At 48.8% G+C, this 26,767-nt stretch overlaps 1 protein-coding gene and 2 long non-coding RNA genes across 4 annotated transcripts; 1 reads left to right on the top strand and 2 right to left on the bottom strand.

Annotated features, from left to right (window-relative positions):
* Positions 1-87: 87 nt before the first annotated feature.
* On the bottom strand, positions 88-15,223 carry RTRAF (RNA transcription, translation and transport factor). Its single transcript, XM_023625231.2, has 8 exons — positions 14,645-15,223; positions 13,778-13,902; positions 11,352-11,451; positions 5,910-5,996; positions 4,960-5,048; positions 2,992-3,060; positions 496-544; positions 88-376 (listed from the first exon to the last, which is right to left on the bottom strand). Exons 1-8 carry the CDS (start codon positions 14,703-14,705, stop codon positions 222-224), a joined length of 735 nt encoding a protein of 244 aa, XP_023480999.1. The 5' UTR covers positions 14,706-15,223; the 3' UTR covers positions 88-221.
* Positions 15,224-15,951: 728 nt separating this feature from the next.
* LOC138919059 (uncharacterized) lies at positions 15,952-21,241 on the bottom strand. Of its 2 annotated transcripts, XR_011428952.1 has the most exons (3): positions 21,104-21,241; positions 18,899-20,586; positions 15,952-16,256 (listed from the first exon to the last, which is right to left on the bottom strand). It is a non-coding gene; the product is annotated as an uncharacterized lncRNA (long non-coding RNA). The 2 variants fall into 2 exon arrangements; XR_011428953.1 differs by lacking the exon at positions 21,104-21,241 and having other exon boundaries at positions 18,625-19,317.
* Positions 20,638-23,932, top strand: LOC111769560 (uncharacterized). The gene is made up of 4 exons (XR_002802391.2): positions 20,638-20,996; positions 21,092-21,317; positions 21,917-22,080; positions 22,232-23,932. It is a non-coding gene; the product is annotated as an uncharacterized lncRNA (long non-coding RNA).
* Positions 23,933-26,767: the final 2,835 nt, after the last annotated feature.

Below are 26,767 nucleotides of genomic sequence, written 5' to 3'. Positions count from 1 at the left end.
GCTGGGGTTGGCACGAACCTTAAGCACAAAGGAGGAAGCAGATTAATTATACAGATACGTGAACGTAACGCACGGTCAAAAGGAAAATCCAGTTTCCCAAACTTTATTAAAGAAAAAGCAATGGTGGTAAATGTCTACACACAGTCGATTTTCTGGGATTCTGCCAGAGCGTGCCTGGCTCCAGACGGCCCCTCGAGGCGGGCAGCCATGCCCCGTGGCGCTCACCTCCCAACCTTGCCCAGCCTGTGGTCTGTCTTTGGGTCGGCGATGATGGCCTGCACGGCCACGATGGCTTCGTTGATCTTCGTCTGTAGCTCCCTCAGCTCCTCGATGTGTAGCAGTCGCAGGATCTGAGCGGCTTCGTTCAGAACCGCATCTGTTTCATGAGAAACACGCAATAATCAGTAACTTTTCTATTTAAGACCACTACTCATTTCCGCCCAACAGGCACCGAGTCTCTAAAACTAGTGTGAATTAATCAAAACAGTCACGTACCTCCTGTGTCAAAGCCAAGAATATGCTTGTCTAAAGCAACAGGCAGGCCCTTTAAAAAGAAGAATAAAATGAGACCACAGTTAACATGCTTTTCTCCTCTGAAACTGAAAAGCAGCAAACTGTGTGTGGTGTCATCCCTCTTAGCTGCACTCGCAGAGACTGAGAACCTTCTCTTTACACCTGCCTTCTGAGGAGTCTTTCTCTCCCACCACGGCCAGTAGGACGCACAGGGGAGCGAGTTCCAGACCCAGCCCGTCCTCCATGACCTGTGTGCAAAGGAACGGCTCCTGTCTGCAACAGTGCTATCAGGGCGGCCTCGGAGGAGTGGCCGGGTGGGCTGCAGCCGTGCACAGGGCACGTGGGACGGGAGGGCCGGGCAGGCTGGGCCCCCTCCCGGCAGAGGCGGCTGTGCACAGGGCACGTGGACTAGGACTCAATCCTACCTTCCTCAAGAAAGTTGACTTCTGAGCACACTGATCTGTCTTTATAAATTGCACAAATCTACTAAAATATGCATGTTTCCCAGATTATCTACATATAATTTAACTGTCAATAGTTCATTTGGAAGTTACTTTGAAATAGTCTAGGAAAATGAACAGGATCTAAACCACTTAGCTAACCAGACAGCACCTATATTCAGATTTACCAAGATGGCAGCTGTGACGACACCACACTATCATACAAAGACAAGGACGGGCATCAAGAATTTCTGCTGGTGATACTGTAAAATCATCACCAGTAAAACGTCACTTCCTTCCAACTTTACACTGCCAGGCTCTCACGATTTAATTCTTGCCCTGTTTATTAATACAAACCTCCCTTGGCGCCATCTGCCTTAAAGAGCTGGCAACGACCACGTGGTGAGAGGAGTAAGTGGGCGTAAAAGTCCAGCGAGCAACAGCAGAGGCCTGGCAGAGTGGCTTTCCACGTCCGCCTGGCACAGAGGCCCCGCCCTCCTTTCCGCCAGCAGACCACCCAGGAACAGCTGCCCTGAAGGAGACGGCACGCCCAGGGGCTAGTCAGGAACGACGACAGGGCAGAGCCCTGCACTTGGAAAACTTCCCCGTGGGATTATGACAGCATGCCGGCCTTTGAGAGGACGCTAAAATTAAGAAGGATTGGAGCACTCAAGATAAACCTAATTTTTCTTGCAAACAAGAGCAACAAGATTTGGCTATGCCTTATGTGCACTGTCTTCAAACCAAAGGCAATTTCGCTGAGTGAGTGAATGACTTCATTATGCCGGAACAATTATGGTCTGTTCTATAGTGTGGGGGAAATAAGCTGATCTTTAATCCAGTGTCCAGTGGCCTGATTCATACGTAATTAATAAGCCAATGAGAACCTGGAAAAGAAACGAGTGTCTCTCAGGGACTACACTGCCCCAGCATTCACAACCTTTAAACTGCTGGGCCTCACTGGAGATGAGGTCAGAGGACAGCAGACACTGGGAGGCGGGGGAGGGAAGGAGGGCAGAGCCCAGGATGGTGGCTGTGCCCAAGGCATTCACAGGGACGTCCACGCCACGGGGGCTTTACCAGACACCTGCAGCTGCGAACCCCTAAGGACACGCTCTGCACTGTCGCAGAGTCAAAGAGACTTTAGGGACATTTGATTTCTGCTACAGTGAACCTAAAAATATCCCAAGATTGTTAAGGAAAAGGTAGCTACGGTGTATTCAACTCTGAGCCTACAGAGCAGGACTAAGAATGACAGGCACAGTCACCTGTGTCCTGGACCTGACATGAACACAGCCTCTACCTCCCAACACCTGGCCAAGAACCTGCCCAGGCAGACTCCACACAGGACCCTGTCCCCATCCACCCTAAGGGCGCAGAGTGTTCAACCAGCTCGTGTAGACTCCACACAGGAGCCTGTCCCCATCCACCCTAAGGGTGCAGGGTGGGCAACCAGCTCGTGCAGACTCCACACAGGACCCTGTCCCCATCCACCCTAAGGTTGGACGATCTTGAATCAAACTGCCAAAGCTCAACCAGTTACCAACTAGGTGACCTTAGGCAAGTTACTTTCTCATGTTTTATGCTAGAAAAGAGAGTAAAATGAGAAGGAATTTCTCTGAAGAAACAAAATAGCAAGGACCGGATTTAGGTCAAAAAAGAAAATCAGTTACAAAGAGAAGGTTTGCCTTATTTCCAGCAATTAGTCAGAATAACCCATGAACCTCAGGAGTAAGTTCTTCTAAATAGACTTCACCTGGCCCCCACTGTGGCTCGTGGTGGGAGACTGGATGCACTCACGGTCACTTCTCTAAGGCAAGAAGCTAGACACACATGCAGTTCTTCTCTCACTCAAAACCAACTAGATACGATTTCCTGAAGAATCAAATTCAACCCCACTGGAGTAAGCTGTCCTTTCTCCGGCAGCTCTAACATCAAACGCGTATCTTAAGCAGATACATGCAAACTTTAAACACATGACCATACCAGAAGAAACTTTCACTGATAATTAACTCAGCGTTTCTAAGATGATACGTACCTCTTTTGTCTGATTTGCTTTAGCAACTGCATCCTGCGTCAGGCGTTCCTGGACCAAAATGCGAATTGCCTGGGAAACCCAAAAATATTGTTTTACATTTTATTGGCTGTTTATCATCCTTTCCTCTCCGAGTTTACAGAATAAGGATGCCCAATCTGATGACGTTAGAATTACCTAGTTCATTAACAAACTCCCCAGAAAGTTAAAAATTAAACATGCTATTATAATGAAAGTTCTCACTTTTAGTATTTAATATGTGGAATGATGGTCCAAGAAATAGAAACATTTTTTGAATAGGTGATTCGTGTGCATGGAAAAAATTTTAAAAAGGAGGAGGATACATGGTACAAAGTAGGTTTGTACCTACCATGTACTACCCAAGCCTCAGCCACCCTCCAGCGACCCCCACTGTCACCGTCCTCGTGTTCTCACCAGCACTCTCTCACAAGCGTGCTCATGCACATGCACACACACGTGCGATCCTTGACACAAAGGCAGCATATGATACACACTGTCCTTCCCTTTTCCACTTAATTACAGTAAAATGTTTTCAGATCTTTCACAGAACACCCTTGTTTTCTTCCTCACCATGGCATTTTATCATGGCAGACACAAGTGGATGCTACATTTGAAAAGAATAATTAAACCAACCTTTTACACTGATTGCAAGTATATTAAATAGTCCGGCTGCCAAACAGTTAATATATTGATTCTCATACTTGGCAAACCTATGGAGATGTTTCCCACATTGTCATGTACTATTTGAACACTTCTTAAAATAACTCAAAGGACAAACATGGAGCTGGGATAGAATTTTATAAAGCTTTTGATCATAGCTAATTTATTCTTTTCCCATTGGCTTCTTAAAGTCTAATGAGAGCACCCTAAATATGCTAGCACTGTCTGTTTCTCTTCTCACTCAGTCTACGATTAAAGCTGACATGACCACTGGTACTGTTCCAAAGCAATTTATATAATCACCTGAGTAAGGAACAAGCCTTTGAAAGAACTAAATTTCACTAAAAACTCTTTTGTCTCTTGGTATTCAATCTGAGCTGAGAAAATCTGAGTTTACATTCAGACTCAGCCTAGACAGCTGTAATAAGCTAGGAACAGAACACACACAATTCCAAAAAAAGAGAATAAATCACGGCTTGACCTCTTATGAGAAGAGTGAAATTTATTTACTCAGTTAGTTTACGGAAAAGTGATTTACATGCACAGGGTGTAGCTGAAAGCTCTTTAACTTCTCCTAAGATCAAGAGTAACTTCTGAAGTGACTTCCCAGTCTGGCATCTTAAGCACCACCCTCCGGCCAGGACACTGCACTGGCCCCCAGCCCTGCACGACCACCCGCTCTTGGTGTGGTCCCTCTTCTCAACTGCATGCACACGCTTCCTCTCAGACACAGGAGAGCTCCGCAGACCACGGGCTTCCCTGAAGTGCAGGCACAGATGAGGGGCCTGTCTAGGACGGGGACTCAGAGGACAGAGACATTCACTCCTCGGAGATTTTGGGGTGTATGTTCTCGACCAATTCACTGTTACTTGACTTGGCACCTCTCCCTACCTCAATGACCACAGAGCATGTCAACAGGACTGATCAACAGAAGTGGGTGATGTAGCAGGAAGGGACGCACCCAGATCACAATCCTGGCTCCGCCACTGTCCGAGTCCTCCTGGCACTCTCTCTGTTAAGTCCCAGTTTCCTCATCTACATGTTTTTAAAAACAGATGTGCACTGCCTCTAGGACTGCTGGGAGGACCAAAGGACTCGGCACAGTGGCAGGCGCAGAGGGCACACTCTGGCATCAGCTGTCAGCAGATAATCTCAGGCACACGGAATCACACAATCCACTTCACGCCTCACATTCCTCCACATGTGAGTCATTCAAGCATGAATGTTACTTTTCAGAAGATGGAGAGTTTGATGCACAGTCTCTGTCAGGGGTCAGGACGTGGAGCTGACCTTGAGCATCACCAGGTAGTCGTCGTGACGCTGGATCTGAAGGAGGTTGGCCAGAGCCATCACGCCAGCCTTAAAGTCAGGATTGTTGACTACGAGAGATTAAACGTGGAAACGTACAGCCCCGCAAGCATATAACACAGACATACATGTAAACACATAAACTTACAAAAACGTTTCAATTTTCCAGGAACAACAAATCTCTTAAACCTTAAAACCGCTGCTACAAGAGGAGTGTAGAAGGCACCAACAATTAGGTAAACTATTCGATCAATGGTTTTCCTATTAATCAGCCAAATGGAACAATCCAATAAATGACTAAATTAACTCACAGGTTTGTCCTGTTCCTTTTCCTGCAATGCCCAATTATGCAGCACTTTTAATTAACATTTCTTCCCCAAACTATCCACATTAATACACAGATCCTTCAATGGACAGTTTTCCCAAAACCTTTCTCTAAGCAGCAGGTCTCGAGCATCGAAGCCACGTACCAACTCAAAGGGGCTCGTGAATTACAGGCCATGGGGGTGCCGTCACTGAAAGCAGCTTTAACATATGATCACCTACACTATTAGAATCTCCATGCTTTTAAAAAGACAAAGAATTATTACGTAAAGACATCTGGGACTTAACGGAAAATTGTACCACTCGTCTCATAGTGTCATTAGATTAAAAAAATATTTCTACACTCAGGATGGCAAACAATCACCACCATGATTAAATACAAATCAAAACCCCAAACTGCTATGAGGAGATCAAAGAAGAACCTTTTAATATTTAGCTATTCAACTACAAGACAAAGGAGAAGGCATATCATAACTGTCAGCAAAAGACATTAACACAAATGCTGTCTGCAGGAAGCATCATTAATTCACCAAAACCCAGACTTCATTCTAGGAAGTAAAAAACACTTACGGAACCAAAGATGTTGAGGATCACTTTCATACACTTACCATCCAAATTAATCAATGGCTCTGCATTTTTAGCCGCATTGTCAGCATTTTTTGTATTATCAGGTACTAAGTCCTTGTACTTTTCAGCTGTAAAATAGGCAAAAATATAATTTGTAGAACTGCAACTTAAAATAAAACAAACATGGCTTATTTACTGAGTTTAACTGAGCCAAACTGATTATAAGCATAAGACAAGTCATCCAATCAAAATTATACTTTGCTATAAAAAATTTAACAGAAGACAATGTGATTGTAGCTTTTTGATTAAGCTAAAATGATTACCGGAATACCTGACCTAAGTATCTTTTCATTAACATTTTTACAAGTAAACCATTTCAAAGACTATCTAAATTTTAGGAGAGGAAGTCCACTTTTATAGCTTCCTCTGAAACTTGGTTAAGGTCGATGGGAGGAGTGTAAGTCTAGGTCACATGAGATTAAATACAAACTCACTAAAAAGTAATTTCTTACCAAATCTTCTTTTGAATGCTGTATATGGAATCTAAAAACTTTGTTTTCTAAAAAATCAGCACTTCAAATACACCATCATATACAAACCTAACCTTATTTTATGGAGGCTTGAAATGCAGAATTCCAAGGTTAGACTTTACTCTTTTTACTTGAAAGACACTTAATACTTAAAAAGACTACAAATAAAAATGTTTAATAATTCACTAAACAATACTCAAAATGCCATCTTTAGCTACAGGGCTTCTATGATTTGCTAATGAAACAAGAGGGAAAACAAAAGCATTAAAATTTAGACAGACAGAAAAAGTCAGACAGGAGTTAGCTTAAAGGAGCTCCCGGGACAGTGTGAACGCCATGACACACGAGGACAAGAAGGACTGTGGCCCGAGTAAAGCAGGAGCCAGGTCCCACACCGACTAAATGCACAACAGACGTGCACCGGAGAGCAGGGACAGCTCCTCCTCACCCAGAAGCTGAGGAGCGAACGCAGCGACGGTGGATGCAAAAGAACCTTCTGGCGGCCATCAAGACAGCAGCCGACTCAGGCGAGAACCATCAAGTGGATGCTCAAGTCAGGGGTCAAGTCAAGGGCAGAGCTCACTGACAGCATCTCAGGTGTCTCCCCACAAGACACGCGTTTACTACGCAGGGGAGTGGTGACTCCATGGTGGAGAAGTCTTGACTGGGTGACAAGGACGTGCCGTCTTTGGGGACAGCGAGGCACCCACAGGAACAACGTACCTTCTGTGTCTTCCTGACTGAAGTACAAGCCCTGAATCTGACTGTGGGGAAACACCGCATGGACCCAAACGAAGGGACCTCTACAAAATAAACGTCAGCATCACAAAGCAAAGTAAAGACAGCCCCAGTCCAGAACTGCAGACGGAAGAGACGTTAACAACTGAACGCAGCGCTCGACCCAGGCCAGCTTTATGGTTTTTGTTTGTTTTGCTATAAAGAAAATTAGTGAGACAACTGGTGAAACGTGAACAAGATCTAAAGCAATAGTACTGACCCCACAGGGAACTTCCTGATTTGATAATTTATTGTACTGTACTGCAGTGTACTGTACTGATGTACTGTTGTGCACTGTACTGTAGTATACTGTACTGTAGTGTACATAGTGTGCTGTACTGTACTGATACAGTGTAGTGTACTGATACACTGTACTGTAGCATACACAGTGTACTGTACTGTAGTGTACTGTACTGATACAGTGTAGTGTACTGATATACTATAGTGTACATAGTGTGCTGTACTGTACTGATACAGTGTAGTGTACTGATACACTGTACTGTAGCATACACAGTGTACTGTACTGTAGTGTACTGTACTGATACAGCGTAGTGTACTGATATACTGTAGTGTACATAGTGTGCTGTACTGTACTGATACAGTGTAGTGTACTGATATACTATAGTGTACATAGTGTGCTGTACTGTACTGATACAGTGTAGTATACTGATATACTGTAGTGTACATAGTGTACTGTACTGATACAGTGTAGTATACTGGTACACTGTACTGTAGTGTACTGTACATAGTGTACTGATACAGTGTACTGTAGCGTACTGCAGGGATGTAAGACAAGGTAGTTTTTAGGAAATGTGCACAGAGGACTTAAGGGCAAAAGAGAATCACCCACAACTTAGCATCACATGTTTAGAAAAAAGCTCCGTGTAGTGTATGTACATACAGAGAGAAGGGTAAGGTAAATGAAGCACACGTTAACATTTACAGAATCTAGGTATGTGAAAGTTCTTTGTACTATTCTTGCAATTTTTCTGTAAATCTGAAATTATGCCAAAAAAGTTATAAGAAAAAAATTTAAGTCTGATTTTAGTTACCTTAATTGACAAGGTAGCAAAAGGCTTTAGAAAATGTTAAAGGCACAAATAATAAAAATTCACAACGGTTTCACCAAATAAGAATAAAACTTTAAAGTAACTTAAAAGTTGGTGAGAAGGCGATGCGTTAAGGTAAAGCCGCAGAGGAGCGACAGCGCCTCCTGCTGAAGGGAAAGCATCACCTCAACCCTCTTCCAAAGGAGCCTGTCCTTGCAATTCTGAGTTGTGAGACCAAATAAAAACTTGTCTTCTAGTTTACACTTCTAATATACTTCTGATACCATTTCCTTTTCACTTATAATTCAACTAAAATTTCAAGTAAAATTCAAATATAATTTTTCAATATCGAAAAATTTACCATATTTCAGACACAAACTCAGTCTTTCTGATTCACTAAAAGGACCATGCTGTCCCCGAGAAGTGACGCACTGAAGACTCAGCCATGCGCAGGGACACGCAACCACACAACACCGAGTGATCCTGGTGCCCTGGGAACCTAACTTGAAGCATTATAAAAATGGGACAAGTGGAATAAATAAGGTAAGATTAATAAATGGAGACATGACTAAACTTTATCTGGGAATAGCTGAAAAACACTTTTGAAAAGCTGGAGAATACTTTGCTACAAACCATCTAACAGAGAGTTTCCACCAACTCAGACAGAAGAGAACTTTGCTAAAGGCCCTAAAAGTCAACTAACGCTGTCACGCGTTATTTCTAAAGGAACAAATCACAAGTATTTTCTTTTTAAACTAAAATTGAAAGCAAAGAAAAATTCAAGCTTTCCTTAAGATTTCTGCCATAAGGTTCAGAAATTTACGTGCGGGAACCAGCAGAAAACAGCTGGCTGACGCTCCCCGTCACTGTATGTGAACGTCCCTGCCCAGCACTTGCCAGACACTGATGAAAGTCAACAAGCCTGTCTACTGCATCAAGAAGCTACGTCAGATTGGCGGTTGCCAGGGGAAAGGGAGAGTGGGGGGAGGGCACAAAGGATGAAGTGGTGCACCTACAACATGACTAACAATAATGTACAAATGAAATTTCACAAGATTGTAAACTATCATAATCTTAATAAAAAGTTTAAAAAAAAAAAAAAGAAGCTATGTCAGGTACTGGACAGCGAGCACCATGACCGCCCACCGCCCAAAGGGGTCCAGATCCCAGTCCCTGGACCCTACTCACATGCTCCCCACACAGCAAAACAGACTCTGCAGACGCACTAAACCCAAGACCTCGAAACAGGGGCTACCCTAGATTATCCAGGTGGGCCCAGCACAGAGCATCTTTACGAGTGGAGGCAGGAGGACCAGAGTTGGGGACAACATGATCATGGAGCAGAGGCGCACAGCCTGGAAGACTATGCTGGTAGATTATCCAGATGGGCCCAGCACAATCAGCGTTTTTATGAGGGGAGGCAGGAGGACCAGAGTTGGAGACGACATGACCATGGAGCAGAGGCACACAGCCTGGAAGACGTATGCTGCTAGAGCTGAAAATAAAGGGGCCAGCGGCAAACAATGCAGGCAGCCTCTCTAGAAGGCAGAAAAGACAAAGAAATGGACTGTCCCCTACAAACTCCACAAGGAAGCAGTCCCGCTGACAAACCGACTTAGTCCAGAAAGACACATGTGGGACTTCTGACCCCAGAACTGTGACATAGTAACTGGTGTTCTGAGTCCTTGAGCGGCGTGAGTTGTTACAGCAGCAGCAGGAAACTAACAGGTACCATGGATGAAACTAGCTGAGCATCAGCCTACAATGTGGTGGGGTAAGTAAGACGTAAGCAAAACGGACAGTGGTGGCTGACTTAAAGGGTATAGAGTTAAAAAGTTCAGAAAGAACCACTACTGCCGCTGGGTGGCCTCTGAGCTGAATCTTCAAGGACGTGCAGGACTCAGATATGAAGAGACAGACGGAGACGGCACACAAGCCAAGGGAAGAGCGTAAGCAAAGACAGCGAGGGGAGAACAGGGCTGCACACGGGAAACAGCGTTGTTCCGGTCTGGCTGGATGTCTGTTAAGGAACACCGGACACCAGCTATCAAAGGCCTTGAACACCAGGCTAAGGAGCCCGCAGTTCCTTTTAGAGAACTGGGAAGCAACAGATCTAGCACGTAACCGGAGCTGTTCTTAGGAAACAAGCGCAGCATTCTAACACATTTACGTTTCAAACAAGCTCAGGCCGCCAAAGAACAGAGGGTGATGCCAGGGAGACTAGTCTGAAAGACATCACAGGAATCCGAGCAGAAAGTGACAAGAGCCTGAACTAGTGTCAGACCGTGGGAAGGGAGAAGATACACCAGAGATGGGAAAAGACAGGACGGGAGGGACAGGCAGAAGCAAAGAAACAAAAAGGCTTCAAAAGCAAATGATCAAGAGGACTGGAACTGAGAGCCCCCTAAGAGAACGGACAAACGCAGGGGACGGAGCTAAGATAAGGCAGTCGGATCTTCACTCAGATGGTGCCAGGCCTTTCAAAATGAAACGGCCTAATGAGAGGCAATGAGTTTACTGGGAAATTCCTTTTACCAAAGATACCAATGCTCAAAAGCTTCCAGTACAAGTGTCTGTAAAAACAACATTAAACATAATAAATACAGTTTGGCCCATAGTGCATATTGGTGTTAGATGTGTGTTTTAGCCTCTTGTAAAATTACCTGCTGCAACCAACACTCTGAAATCCTATCAGTTCAGGGACACAAACAACATCTAACCTGAAAAGCTAAGGTGCAGACTATGGGAGACAGCAAACCTGAAGTGAGGTTATTGTGTGAGAAGACACCGTTTCCAAGTCCTAAAAGAACAATCGAAGCACCGGTGAGACAGGACTTCTATTAACATCTGATGATAATAGAGAGACTCTAATTTTAGAAAAGAACATTCCTTCCTAGACGATTCGGGCGTTGGGGGTTTGGAGCTGGACACAGTAGAACGGTTATGAACAAAAAGTAAACTTTTAAATGGATGCTGAAAAGGGAGATGACGATGTATGAAACTTAACAAGAACAAGGATAAAATGCAGGACAAAGAAACACAAACTGGCTAGTTTCCTCCATTTTCCACTCCCCCTTCACATCATTCCTCTCCCTCTCTGTAAGTACACACTCCCCACAAAACATACCGTTATCTCCATATTCAAGTCTAACAGCTAAACCAAGAAGCCAGTCAATTGCTTCCTGTCGATCTTGAATCTTGAAAGGACAGTTAACATCTCTGAGGTACTGTGAGGAAAGAAAATCTGGTTTCATTATTACTATAAAGACAAAGAATCGCAACACGGTAGAGCTGAATGACACCTTTGGATCTCTATGGATTTCTTTTAACATATACGTTACTAAACTTACTTTTTTACTTTTATTTTTTGGCGAGGAAGATTAGCCCTGAGCTAACATCCACCGCCAACCCTCCTGTTTTTGCTGAGAAAGACTGGCCCTGAGCTAACATCTGTGCCCATCTTCCTCTACTTTCTATGTGGGATACCTCCACAGCATGGCTTGATGAGCGGTGCATAGGTCCACACCAGGGATCCAAACCAGGGAACCCCAGGCCGCCAAAGCAGAGCACGAGAACTTAACCACTACGTCACCAGGCCAGCCCTCACATTACTAAACTTTTGATGTAAGTGTATAACCCAAAGGAAGGGAACGTTTCAGTGTACCACTTAAGAAAAAATTAAGCACTTCCATCATGCTTTTTAAAATTTCTACTTTTGCAGATTCCAAGGTAGGGCACTGCAGACCCAGAACAACTTCCTCATCTCACAGAAAACTGGGGCCCATAGGTTCACCCCTGCCGATGTAGCACAACCTGGACCTGGGCCTGAACCCAGACTTCCTGATCAGGTCTCGATGCACGCAGAGCAATTAAATGGAAAGGACTTTAGAAAAGAGGACATACAAAGAAACCAACTATTACCTAAACCTTAGCTTTTGCATCACGGAATGCCACTGAACACAGCAAGCCGCGTGACACATGCGTGGAATGCAACCAAGTGTTATACTAAAAGCCGAAGCTGCATATCCAAATGAGCACCGTCCTTCACATGAGTCTCCGAGGAGTTTAAAATCTGACTCTAGCAACAATGCTATCACTCAAAACTGCTGGAACTCCTCTTTGGAAATAGTTAAAGAACCAGCACTTTTTAGCTGTAACTAATTTTTTAAACAAAAATTGTATCCCCTTGCTTTAAAAACAACACCCCATACACAAGATTTGGTCACGATGCAAAACCCAAGTCCACCTTCCAAGTGTGAAAACTCTCAACATCAAGGGTATTCAAAAGATGTCTCATGAGCTAAAAGTTACTCTAGAAGAAGTTCCAAATACGCTTTGAGCAACGCTGTCATCATTCCAAGAGCCCACGTGCAGGAGAATGCCTGTCTGCACGGCAAGTGCCAACATCTCTCAGCATCCTGCAACTTGCTTCTGGCGTTCCCATCAGAGAGTGTTTATATTCTTCAAATACCCTTCCACACGTGGAAATTTACACTGTCTGGTACACGTGAATGAACCATAAGTAAGATACGATTGCTATAAACAAATATAAAATCCTAACAATATATTTCGTCTTAAGATGACTATCAAAAACTTCAAAAATACTTTTTAAAAGCAAAGGAAAATAAGCCAGGGTAGCAACGGTGGTGGTAGAGGCGATGGCAGCAACGAGCACACAGCACGAGCTCTGTGAACAGGTGCGCCTCACTCACCAACAGCACACGCCACCCAACACAGGTATGGTATTACCCCATTTACTGACAACATCACTGAGACACAGAAAGGGTAGTAAACCCGCCCGTGGTCACAGGGCTAGTGTGTAACTTACACAATTCTCTAATTCATAAAATCTCTGATTCTAAGGAGAAAGTCAAGTACCTAATCGCTTTGCTCCAGCAAATGAAAAATTTAGTTGCTTTTCATATTTTTAAAACGAAATACCTTACTCATCAAAGTAACAAACATAGGCAATGAAAATGTTTAATGTAAATAATGATACTGTAAAATATCGATTTTTATTCTAATTTGAAAATAATTCTAAAAATGTTCCCAAAATTAAACTACATCAATGGGACAACTATTCTGGCCACAATAAGTCACACATACAGACCTTTTTTTTATTTAGATTATTTGTATTGTACACAACACGTGACATCTGTGTATCTTACGTAAGCATAACGAGACATCAACAAGACATCATCTTAATTCTCAAGCACGTCAGTAACGTCCTACGTTAATATAATACTCTAACTGTGTTACTGCCACGTTTTTATTCTAATGTAAAAATTCTAATTTGGGCCATTTTTACCATTTGTAGAATGTGTGTCACTGTTGAAACCTCGCAGTGTTTCTGTACGAAACTATTTCTATCTAGTACTGGAAGTTTGGTAAATAATTTGCTTTAAAAACAGAGAAACACGCTAAGAAAAAGTTAAAGCCCTGAAATGCAGCTTTTCTGACACGGATCATTACCATTTTCATTTATTTTCAAACAACAAAGTAATTCCAAGCTCGTCTCCATATGACTTTCGGGACAGCTCTCCGTGCCGTTACCTTTTCAAAGAACTTGGGCCAGTCGCTGCTGTGGATGTTCCTTAAGTTCCCTCTATCTTCGATTTTGTAGTGTCTGATCTTCTGGTCTTCAAGCCACACGATGAAGTTCCTAAACTCCGTCTCATCTGCAACAAGCACAGGACACGCGTCGCTCGAAGCGCGGGACCGCACGCCGCCTTTGCGGGACCGAACCCCCGACAGCGGGTGACCGCGCGGCCCCCAGCGGAGCCGAAACCGCGTCCACACCGCGGCCCGAGCCCAAGCCCCGGCCCGGCGGGCGGCCGCGGGCGGCACCTGCTGCGCCTCGCGTCCAGGCGACAGTCGGGGCCGCGGGGCCGCGCGCTGCGGGGAGGGCGGCCGACAGCGACGGGGAAACGGCGAGAAACGGCGCCCGCGCGGCCCGGCTCCCCGGGCGGAGAGGAGTCACGGGGGAACGTCCGCGCGCGGACACCTGGCCGAACCAGACACGCCGCAGCGCTCCGCCCGGAGGGGACCGACACGCCGCCGTCCACGCAGCACACCTCCGGGGCGAGGCCGAGGGCCGCCCCGTCCGCCCCGCCGGCCTGGACCCCGACTCCCGGGCCGCCCACAGCGCACGGCGGGGCGGACGAAGCCCGGGCCCAGACGGCGCCGCCGCGGTCGGGCGGAGACCAGGGGCGGAGGGACTGGAGGCCGAAGGGTCGGGGCCGGGGGCCAAAGAGTCTGGGCACCGGAGGCGGAAGGGTCGGGGGCCGGGGAGGCCGGGGGTCGGGGTGGGTGGGGGGCCGGGGGCCGCAGAGTCTGGGGACCGGAGGCCGGAGGTCCGGGGTCAGGGCGGGCCGGAGGTCGGGGGCCGGGCGGGCCGAGGCCGGGGCCGGGCGCGCTCACCCCGGCAGTTGAAGCCCGCTGGGTTGTGGTAGTCCAGGGCCGTCAGCTTGCGCCGGAACATGGTGCCGCTGCGCTCGGGCCCGGGCTCCGCCGGGACCGGGAGGCGAGCGGGACGCGCGCAGGCGTGGGCGACGCGGCCGGAGGGCGGGCCGGCGCGGGGCACCCCGGAGTGACGGTGGCTTCCGCCAATCGTGGCTCCCGGCCGGCCGCCGCCGCGGACGCCGACCAATCGCGGCTCGGGCCAGGGAGGCGGGGCCACGTCGCGCACGTCGACGCTCAAGCAAATTTTATTGTGCGCTTCCTGGTCGCGCAGAAACAGACGCGGCGGGGCGGGCGCCCGTGCTCGCCGTGGGCGCTGCGCGCGGCCGGCGCCTCCGCCTGGCCGGGGTCGCGGTCCCGGGCTCCGGCGCGCTCGTCGTCGGCTCCGGGGCCACGGGGGCCTGGCTGGCGGCGCGAGGCCCGGGCTTCCCGCGGACCAGTCGGAGGGTCCCGGGACCGCGGCCTCCCCCGGCTGCGCGCGCAAGACACGGACACGCGCACACCGACACGGGCGCGCGCTCCCGCCCCTCCACACGCGCCGCCCCGGCGGCCGGCGCTCCGTCCCGGGCCTTCTAGATGGAGGCGAGCGTGGCCGGCTGAAGACCTCCTCCCGGAGTGCGGGCGGGGCGGGCGCGCCGCGGGGCTGGGCCGGGGGCACAGGCGGGGGAGGGCGGAGGGACGCGCCGGAGCGCGCCTGGCCGGGCGGCGGGCTGCGGGCGCCCAGGGGCCGCTCCCACGTGTAGCCGCGCACGTGTCCGCGTCCGCGCGCCGCAGGTGCGGGCGAGCCCGGGGGTCCCGGGGCGACGGCGGACGGTGGTGTGGGGCCAGGGCGCCGGGTCGCACAAGGCCGCGTGTGCGGTCACATTGCGGCCTCCCGTCCAGAGGCCGCGGAGCACGAGAGGCCCGGCTCTGGGGGCGCTGCCGTGACCGCACGCGGTGGCTCGGTAGGCCGGCAATTGATGGAGGACCCGCCGAAAGGAAGGAGGAAACGAGCTGCCCACGGAAGGGAGGTGATAAAGGGACACGGATATGCAACTGCGCGTCACGCATTTCTTCCCAAAGCTTGGAAAAGCAGCTTTTAAATCTTGTTTTCTGGAATTGATCCTTTAATGCAAAACACTAAGTTGACCTTGTCTCCCTTCTTCAGGCCCTAAGGTGTAGCCACTTGAGACTGTCTGGTCACCAGCCATGGCCACCCCAAGTAGGGAGAGGGACCCACCAGACCTGAGCAGAGGACGAAGCTACTTTTGGAAAAGAAGTACAGGAGGTTGTAAGCATTCAACCTCTTTTTATTTGGAAGTCTTTTTGTCTTTTTCCGCGCACATTTGAAGGAGTCCTTTGGCCTGTCTTAAATGAAGTATCTGAATGCACTTGCAGAAGGGAAAACCAACTTTTATCATCAAACGAACTGCTCTCCAGTCTAATAGTTGATCGAGGTTTGCTGGGTCATTAGTCCACCTGTTTGTTCAGCAAAGTTGTTAAAACTGTCCTCTGCCTGCGAGGCCATCTTCTAGGCGCCCTGGACGCATCTGTGAACCTAGACGCAAAACCAAGCCCTGGGAGAGACTGCCATCTGGCAAGGGAAGAGAAACAGTATCATTATAACTAAGTTATTTAGTACTTTGGAAGATGATAAGTCCTGTGGGAAAATCATAACGAGGTCAGGTGAATGAGGAGTGGACGTGGGGGCAGTGGGAAATGGTGCAGGATGGGCCTGTCAGACCTCATTGGGAAGGTGAAATGTAGAGACGTGAAGGAGGTCAAGAGTTAGCCCTGTGAATAAACGGGGAAGACAGTGCTAGACAGAGTGCTCAGTGCAGATGAGAGAGAGGAACGGTTTATATATTTTTAAATAGTTGAAAAATCGGGGGCCGGCCCCGTGGCCAAGTGGTTAAGTTCTCGCGATCTGCTTCTGCGGCCCAGGGTTTCGCTGGTTCGGATCCTGGTGTGGACATGGCACCACTCGTCATGCCACAGTGAGGCGGCTTCCCACATGCCACAGCTAAAATATACAGCTATATAGTGGGGGGATCTGGGGAGGAAAAAAGCAGAAAAAAAAAAGATTGGCAACAGTTGTTAGCTCAGGTGCCAATCTTTAAAAAAAAAAGAGTTGAAAAATCAAAGGAAGAATATGGTCACGTGTCACTTAATGACGGGGACACGTTCTGAGAGGTGCATCCTTAGGTGATTTCATCATCGTATGAACGTCACAGGGTGACTTACACAGACCTGGATGGTACAGCCCACTACACGCCAGGCTTTATGGTGCTAATCTTATAGGACTGTCGTCCTGTAGTATACACGGTCTGTCATTGACTGAAACGTCGTGTGCTGCATGACTACTTCATGACAGGAGTTTATATGAAATTCACATTTCCATGTCCATAAGTAAAGTGGTGTCCAAACACAGCCACACCCATTTCTCACTGGCTGCTTTGGTGCAGATTTGAGGGCAGATTTGAATAGTTGTGATAAATAAATGACAAGCAATGGGATATATTGGAGTATCTGAAGAAGCCACTTGGTGTAAAACTAATCCGGCCTGAGCTCGTTTTTCCAAAAGGACCTGATGTGGCCTGTCGGGCATGTATTGGATATCTACTCTAAATATTTACTGCATCCCAAATACAAGAATGATGCCCCTAAACATAGGGATGTAACGTCCCCCTTTCCTTAGGACAAGCATCTCTCCCTAAACTAAGGATTAATTACTGACCTGCTGTGCTCACCTTGTGACCCCTCTCCTCAAGACCACAGACCTGCTCTGTTCACCGAATTGCTGTGCCGACAAAGCAATCTCGTGACTATTGTAAAAGGGACATTCCGATCACAGGTGATGCATGCTCTCTGATGGTGTATAACCACCCTGTACACCCCACTTCTTTGGAGTGCTCTGTTCCTTTGGGAAAGGACTCTCCTGGGCTATGTGGTCTTCAGATCTGAGTCATGATAAACTCACCCCAATTTTGATTTATAGATTGGTTATGGATTATTTGCATCAACAGTTGCAAAAGAGACCACGTGGCCCACAAAGCCTAAAATGCTTGCAAGAGTTTATATGGTTTCAGAAACGCAGAGGTGGCAATTTCAAAGTGATTACCAAGCCAATGTGTTCAAATAAGAAAATAAGTCAGAGACACAGGCTGCTCTGGTTTCATTTTCACAACTTGCAACATGTTTTAAAGTCTTAGCAGTTTTACCAGACCTCTGTGTTCAACTTGTTCTTCCAAAGACAGTGAACAGAACAAATTGGTAACACTTTGGAATATCTGCCAAAGTCCCTATTGCACAGAAAAACAAGTTTGATATTCTAGTGAATGTTATCAAGTTAACGCCCCATTAAATCAGATCTTTTCTAACAAGTGTTAACTGTAAAGAGGTCTGCCCCGGGAGAGAACGTCTCCCTCCTCTCTTTCTCAGACTTTCTGTTCATTATGAAGACTTGCTTTTTTTTTTTTTTTTTTTAGGTCAGGCTCTGGAATTTCATGACTTAGCATTAAAAGCATAACAAGGCCAGTAGAGATCAATTTTAATAGCAGTGACAAGAGGTTTTCACATATTGAGGTATATGGGGTAACTATTTGGGTTCAAAAGTGATTCAGCTTGAACTAGAAAGCCTGGCTTATAGCTTATCAAACACACATTGTGTATCTGCTCATCCATTAAGGAATGCCCCCTCTCAAGATGAGAATGCAGACTGCCACTTCTAGCGCTCTTGGTAACGCCATATTAGTCCCTTTCCTGACATCGGGGTCATGTTGACCTGCTAATTTGCACTAAATACCTCTTTGAAATTTTGATGAAAATGTATCCTGGATGTGTTTAATGTGTGTTCTTTGTCCTAAAAAGATACAAAACTGTTCTGAAAACCATGCTTCTCAGGAACGCTGTCTAAGGCCTTCCCAGGTTAGAATCCTCAGTTTGGCTCGTAATAGACTCACCTTATTTCTCTTCTCTATAGATGGTTCTTGGTTATTTTGCGTCACAGCAGACATGGAATAGGGGTGGGTCGGAATGTCCTCGGTCACGGGGAGCATGCAGCTGGGCAGGCAGGGAGAAGCCTGCCTGACGGCAGTGACACAGAAACAGCAGAGCCAGAGGAGAAGGGCGGCTCCTGAGGACGTCTCTCAAGGGCAGCATCTGGCTCTACACACATGTGAGCCCTTACCTTCCTTCTGGTGCTGAGCCAGGTAGGGTTGAGGTTTTGTCACTTACCATGGAAATAGTCCTAACTGGAGGACAAAGTCCAGAGAGAGTTCACCGAAACGACCCGCAGAGGTGGTGGATGCAAGATGGGATGAAGAGGAGACGGATGGCTTCAAGGTGACCTCAGGAGTGTCAGGATCTGAGGAAGATGGCGTGGGCACAGAGACAGGAGCGTGCATTCCCGCTGGGAAGACGAAGGGTCAAGTTTGGGACATGCCGGGTTTGCGGTGATGGAAGATGTAGCCCATGAAGGGAGCCAGAATATGTCCCCCCAAAAGGTGCCTATGACATAAAAATTATTTTGAGCTGAAGGCAATTAAGGAGCAGCAAACCCAGGAAAATCTCCCCCTTTTCTGCCTAAAGGCAAGATTTAAACTCTCCTTTTCCTGGAGACAGACTCTCATCAGCCAAGGGCGATAGAGGACTCTGCACACGGACCTTCTCCACTGCTCCCTGCACTGCCTCTCCCTGCCCACGGTTGCCGCCCTGGAAGACCAAGACTGCGTGTCCTGTCACTCCTCTGCACAGTGTTGTTCTCTGTGGAAGGCACTCTACAGGCTGGATTCTGGGCCTCCATTTTGAGTTATGTTGGTTCAGGTTCTCTGCATGATGTGCACTGCATGCCACTAACAGACTGTTTTTCTCTTGTTAATCTAGCTTTTTGTTACGGGGCCTCAGCCAAGAACTCAGAGGGTAGAGGGAAGATTGGTTCCTCTCCTACACCCACAAACACTCCTGAGATTCAGGGGTGAGCCTAGCACCTGGTCCAGACCAGAGATGTCAACCAAGGAGTCATCAGCACAGAGCTGTAGCTGAAACTGTCAGGATGAGCTGCCAGAAGCCCTGGAGAGCAGAGAGGGCTGAGGACTGAGTCTCAGGAAGCCTGGGTCTCACACACACGGGAGCAGGGAGAGCCATGGAAAAGTGGCTTTCATTAGAAAAGTGGTTGGAAGAGCAAAGAGGATGAGGCGTCCTGTTGTCCCAAAAGGCCGGGAGGAGTGGGCAGGAGAGGCAGGGTGGGGGTTGGGGTGACAGATCAGCATTTGGGTGGTAGAGCTCGAGAGGCTTCCCGGAAACGTTCTAGAAAGGCCACCTCTGAATGTGTGAAAGTGGGGAGTGAGGCAGACCTCGTACTCTCACAGACCAACATGCGGTCAAGCTGAGACAGGCTGCCTTGAGACCTCCGTGGACACTCCCATTCCTGTCTGCCTCTCCCCCCCACCCCATGAACCCCAGGCCGATCCGGTGTGTCTGAGACGCCCGCCGAGGCTGGGCCACTTCCCTTTGTCCACGTCTCTGAGAGCGGGTCCTCCTCTGGGGTGCCAGCAGGCGGGCAGGGCCGGGAGGTCAGGTTGCTCAGGGGACCTCTGGTCGTCTTGTCCAAGGCGTCGTCCTGCCTGGTGGGCTCCACGTGCAGCTTCCCTGGGGCCAGACTTCCTAGGGTTCCTGCCTGCAGACCACAGCCCCGGTGCTCGGCCTGCGAGCTGTGCAGAGGCGGGGGTAGTGAAATCCTGCAGGTTTGCCCTCATCCCATGCGGGCTCTCAGAGCGAGGACGTTTTCAGTAACATTCTGATTTGATGCAGTAACACAAGATTCTTTGCCTTCTGCTTCAAAGTCTCGCAGAACTATTCTGTGCTCAAATGACATGCAAAGTCCCAGGCAGTTCACAATGGGTCAATTTTGGGGGAAGTCAGACCTGGGTGAGGGTGGAGAACATTCATTCATTCATTCATTCATTCTGTTAAGAGGTTTTCACATGTTGAGGTATATGGGGTAAGTATTTGGGTTCAAAACTGATTCGGCTTGGACTAGAAAGCCTGGTGTATGCCTGTCAAACACATATTGTCCATCTGCTTATCCATTAAAGAATGCACCCTTCTGATAAGAACGCAGACTTCCCCTCCTACGCCCTGTTGGTGACGTCTGGATTAGTCCCTTTCCAACATCAGGGTCATGTTGACCTGCTGATTTGTGCTAAATACCTCTTTGAAAATGTATCCTGGGTGTGTTCACTGTATGTTCTTTTGTTCTAAAAAGATGTAAGACTGTGCTGAAACCCATGCTTCTCCGGAACACTTTCCTCCTTTCTGGAAAAGGCCTTCCCAGGTTATAATCCTCACACTAACTCAAGTAAACTCACCTTGTTTCTCTTATCTACAGAATGGTTATTGGTTATTCTGCGTCGATGTTTCATTCGGCAGGTCTTTATTTACCTGTTCTGGCCGATGGTAGACCTCTGGGATATAGTGATGATGAAGAGAGACCTGATCCTCATCTTCATGGAGTTTACAGCCCAACAGGAAGACAGAAAACAGTAACAAGGCAGAGGAGACAGAGATGAACAGCAAGGGCCTACTTTCCGTAGGGCCATCAGCAGAGGTATCTGGGAGGAGGCGACATTCAGGCTGCATCGTAAAATATGCGCTGGTACGGAACGTCCAAATGACAGAGGGGGCAGAGAAACCAGCGTGAGCACAAAAGCCCTCTAGCGGGGAGGGAGGGCCAACCAGTGTGTTGGGAAGGTGGAGGGTCTTGTGAGGAGGGAGTGAGGTGGGGAGGGCAGGGACCAGATTCTCTCCTCGGCCACACTCTAGCCAGGCCCCTCTGAGCCCCTTCCTCGACCTGGCCGAGACCAAACCTGTAAAGACCTGGAGGAACAATAACCTGGCCTCTGATAGCTCAGGTGCCCCCAGCCCCATGCCTGCTGGGCACATTCAAGGCTGCCAGGAAGACTGGCTGTTTCTTCCAGCCAATACCTGGGTGGGCCCGCAGGCCCTCCGAGTCTCTGGGAGGGCAGAACCCTCACCGATGGCTGCCAGCGGCAACACAGCAGGCCCAACCCAGGCCCAATTGCATCTACACTGACTGGCCCCCGGTAATTTTTCCCACCCTGACTGCGGTGGGCCCTCTGCCCCGCTCCTGACTCCCTCATTCGCCTCTACAAATCCGGGATCAGTTCAGTTCACGATGGACTCTTTCCTATAGCAAAAGTTATAGCTGATTAAAATGTGTCCTCACTGTTGTAGCTGGCGTCCAGCTTTGTTCATCTGTGACACATCAGCAGACCTCACAGGCTGTGGCAAGAAGCCTGGGTTTTATTGCAAGTGCAAGAGAGAGCCCTGGAAGGTTGTAACAGAGGCGACGAGCCGTGGCTTGGATCTAAGATGCTCCTGGCTGCCGTGGGGAACAGGTGCAGCTGGTGCAGGGGGAGGAGCTGGGAGGTGGAGGCCGAGCATCGGGAAGGCGAGCAGTCACGGTGACGGTCAGAGCTGTGCACACCATCTGCGTATTCTGAGGTCCACGAGGGTGCACGGCTGCCAATTGCCCTTGTCTCTTTTCAGTCATCCCTGTGGGTCACTGGGCGTCGTCCTGCGGACGCCTCGCCTCACACCCCCGTTTGTCACTGGCATTGCGGAAGAGCTGGAGAGCCACTAGGATGGAGAGACTCCAAGGCTGAGAGCGCCTGAGATGGATGCACAGTTGCTCAATCGGGACACCAGCCCGGCTCCGCACTGTGACTCTTGATTCAAACAGATCTTCCTGTTTTCCAGCGAGGTGCTGGTCCCAGGTCCTCTCCAGGCTCAGGGGACGCAGTTTCACACACGCGTTTCCTTTTACAGAGCTCCCTGGAGAATACTGTGAATGTGCGACTGCGTTGGGGTCTCATAATAAGGAGGAAAAAATTTGCTCTTTACACTTACCACCACCGAACACTTTGTTTCTCCTTATTTTTCCTGCCTGCTGGGCCTTCCTACTCCAGCCTTGCAGACGAAGGCAGCAGCCGCCTCCCAGGACTGGGTGTTCCGTCCCTGATGCTTGGGGCCGGGCACAGTGTTAGCCAGGGCCGAAGACAAGCCGTCTCTTGTCCCTTCCTCTCCAGCTGTAATCAATAGCCTCCTGGTGGCACTGCTGGACCTGGAGACCTGACCTCGTGGTCCCGCTAATGACTGTGCAGGAATAAATAATTTAGATTCTTAATGAGGGTTTGAGCTATTTCCCCAACGAACCCAACTTTCCGGCTACTGTAGGCCTCAGAGCTCAGCAGCGCGCATCTCTGAGACTACTGCCGTTTTCACACTCTTTCCTCACAGTCAGAAAGTATTTGGAATTTGGTTTTCAAGAAAAGTATCGATCTGCTCTGATGACGGGGCCCCTCGACGGCACGCCTGGGAAGGAAGTCCATTCCGAGCGTTGCTGGGGGAAGCAAGACGGCAGACCCAGACGTGAGCCCAACTCCTGCCTGGACCTCCCCCACACACGGCAGGAGACAAACCACAATTTATGGTTTCTGAGCCCATTATGACCTCTTTCTAGGGGTTGCACCGAAATTTGGGGAGCTTCTGCAGTGCCAAGGAGTGGGTGGCCGGGGCAGCTCGGTGTCCTCGCTGACCAGCTGCACGTTCTCGTTTCTGTCCAGTCTTTGGTGGCTGGTGCATGAGTCACTGCCATGCCGGCCCCATGTCCCCAGGTCTCCAGCTCTGTGCTGTGCCTCACTCAGTTGTTCACGACGTTTCACTGCTCTGTGCCATCTCGGCGACAAGACCTCCATCCGCAGGGCCTCTGGGGCCCAGGGACCACAGCCTGACCCTCTGCCGCAGCTTGTGACACTGAGCGACTCAGCCCCTGTGCCTGCATCAAAGACTGCCAACTGGAGCCCCACAGGTGGCCCTCAGACGTGTCTGCTTTGATCCGTACTAATTAGTAAAAAGAAATAAAAATTAGAGCCAACGCATAAATCAGAAGATTTCACATATTTTGGATCCTCCTCCTATTTCTCTGAGCCCACAAATAGTCTTATATCACCTCAAAACTATGTCCCCGCAATATGGCTCAATGTGCCACTTTGAGCTCACTGTTTCCAGGTCTGCTCGCACCTTACTCTGTGTGGAGCCAGAGACCAGGCATCCCCTGGGCCCCGGCACCCCTTGGACTGTCTGTGACAAGGATCAGTTTAAAATTTTCCCATTGACCACAGACCAATACTTCTGTAAAATACGATAAAAATGTAACACCAGAAAATGAAATTAAAAAGATACACACTATACAAGCTCCACTTATTCTTAGTTTGAACAGAAAAAAAATTGCTCTGTCAAGTTTCTGTGTAAGTTTTTAAATGCATACTTTCGGTTTCTGTACTTCATGCATTGTGGATCAATAACAGGGTAAGCATGGCCTGAACAATTCCCAGACTGCTCTGCCTCTGTGCTTTTGCTTATGCTGTTCCCTCCACCAGGAATGCTGTGCCCACGGCTGCCCACCCTCCTTCCTTCCCTCCCCCTTGTCAGGTTCATCTTGCAAAGGCATCCCCACCCTTCACGGCCCTTCAAAGGCCCCCTGTGCCGGGAGGCATCTTTCCTGCTCTGTGACCCCCTTGGAGGGCACTCCACTGTCACCCTCTTGGCCAGTGCTACAACCACGGTGTGCTTGTGTCCTCCAGCCGCCCCCACCCCCCATATCAAACTTCCGGGGCTCAAGAACCTTCTTTCCCACGGTGCTGACACAAAGCCTGTGCATGGTGAGCTCTCAACACACAGTTTCGGAGTAAGGACGTCGATAGAAGAAAGCAGCGAAGCCACAGGGCTGGTCACCGGCGTCAGCAGCAGAGATGGGAGCAAAACTTGCTCCCTGTTCTCTGCTTCACTCTCCTAGGCTCTCACAGATTTAGCCCTAAAAGCGAGGTGAGTCAGACAGAGACAGACAGATGCTGTGTGATCTCATTTATATGCAGAATCTGAAAAAGCCAAACTCATGAAAACAGAGTGGAGGATGGTGTTCCTGGGGGCGATGTTGTCTGAGGCTCAAACTTGCAATTAGTAGACAAGTGAGTTCTGGGATCCAATGACAGCACAGTGATTAAAGACAACAATACTGAGTCATAAACGTCAAAGCTGCCGGGAGACTAGATCTTAATTGTTCTCACTACGAAAGAGAAATGATGGTCACGTGACGCAATGGAGGTGTGAGTCAATCGTACTGCAAAATAGACAGCATCAAACCAAGGCGTGTGCACCATCAACTCACACAGCGTCACACATCAGTTATATTGCAGTTAAAAAACAAAACCAAAAAATCTTGAGCTCTATAATATAATCACAGAAAAATCTGATTAACACAAGAAAACCACAGATCGACTTATTGTTGCCAAATAAAACTTAGTCTGAATATCTTCCCTGAATTTGAATGAACGCTGGGGCTCCTTGAAGAAGCACAAGAAAAACCCTGGAATCAGGATCCACAAGGTCTTGCACCTGGTACACTTTCACCCAAGACTCAGTAATTCCTGATTCTGGCTTAAAAAGGGGGCACGGGAGGGCCCCCCGAGAATGAATGTGTGTCGTTAGGGGCTGCTGGGGGAGCTCCCCCGGAGTGGGAGACTGTTCTTGGAAAGGACCTGGAGCAACGAAGGGAGCAGTGCTGGGAGGGAGACTGAGGGTGCTGGAAAGTCTTGACCCCCATTCAGGCCTCCCTGCAGCTGAGGGAGCTCAGATTCTTTCCAGTTTTTGAAGCTTTAGGTTAATTTTTAAAATCAAGGAACACCAAGCCTTGTCAACATTGCGGTCTAATTAAGTGTTTAATATACACCAAATTACACTTTTAACACACACACGAACTGCATACATAGCCTCACCTGGAAATCAATCGAAGAGTCTGTTTGTGAGCCTGTGTGTTTGGGATTCAGCCAAGACGTGGGGGTTTGGGTGGGAGGGAGGAAGTCCCCCACACAGCTGGTGGTTTACAGCTGATGCCCCAAGATTTCGAGTATTTGCCCCCAGGTCCACCTCGGGAACCACTCGCAGCCATTTTCCCTCCACAGTCACACAGCCCCCGGCAACCTCCTTCATTCCTGTGGCTGTAATTGCACAAGTTTGCAGATGCTCACCCTGTCCCCTCGGGGCTGGCCGCCCTCCTGAATCCCAGATCCTTGTCCAGTCTTTGTACTCAGTGCCCACAGGACATTTCCAGGTGTGTGTCCTCTTGGCACCTCAACTCAGCATTTCCAAGAATAAAGCTTGCTCTTTCTTTGACTTTCCTATTCCCAAATCTCTGACTTCCGTGTGCCAGCTCCAGTTCCTCACTGTGACCAGTCATGCTGCCCCATTCTCTCTGCCCGGAACTCCCTCCGACCTCTGCTCCTCACTGCCCTCTGCCTGGGTCATGTCCACCCAGCCCTGAGGCCGGCTCTCAGAAGGCGGCCCCTGACCCCCCAAACAGGCTGGGCCCTGGTCACACGCTTTCATCAGAGTCTGCTCGGCCCTCCATTACTGACCGCCACGGTCTGGAGTTAATCAATGGTTTCCATCAATCGTTCCTTTCGTCAGTATTTCCACTGCCAAAGACAAGCTCACTGACAGCAGGGCCCGATTCCACCCTGTCCCCTCTCATCCCAGGGCCCAGTGTGTGGGACCCAGTGTATTGTCGGCACTTAATAAACACGTGCAACCAATGACTGAGTAAAGAATCGTCTCTCCTCTGCTTGAAGCCCTTCAAGTTGGCCGCCTTGGGGGTGAAGTCGCATCCTCAGCGTGTGTCTGAGGCCGTCCACCTCTGACGCCTCTCCGCACTCCTTCCCACCTCAGCTCGTCCGTCCTGGATGGCAAAGTGGATAAGAACCCGAGTTCTGAAACCGTATGGCCTGGGCTCAAACCCCGGCTCTGCCACTGGCTGGCTGTGTGTCCTGGAAGTTAGGAAAGCTTTCTGTGCCTCAGTTTCTGATCTGATAAAGGAGAATAATAATCGTGCTTGCCTGGCAGGCTTGTGAAGATTAACGTTAAATCCATGTATCATATGTGCACATACAGGTGTACATGTGTATAGATGAGTCCACGTGCATCACATATATTGCATATACACGCATGACGTGTGTGTACACACATATG

Source organism: Equus caballus, chromosome 1, assembly GCF_041296265.1.
Source record: "Equus caballus isolate H_3958 breed thoroughbred chromosome 1, TB-T2T, whole genome shotgun sequence".
Lineage (NCBI taxonomy): Eukaryota > Metazoa > Chordata > Mammalia > Perissodactyla > Equidae > Equus > Equus caballus.
Note: the sequence above shows the minus strand (reverse complement) of the source record. Positions and strands in the feature narration are given on the sequence as shown.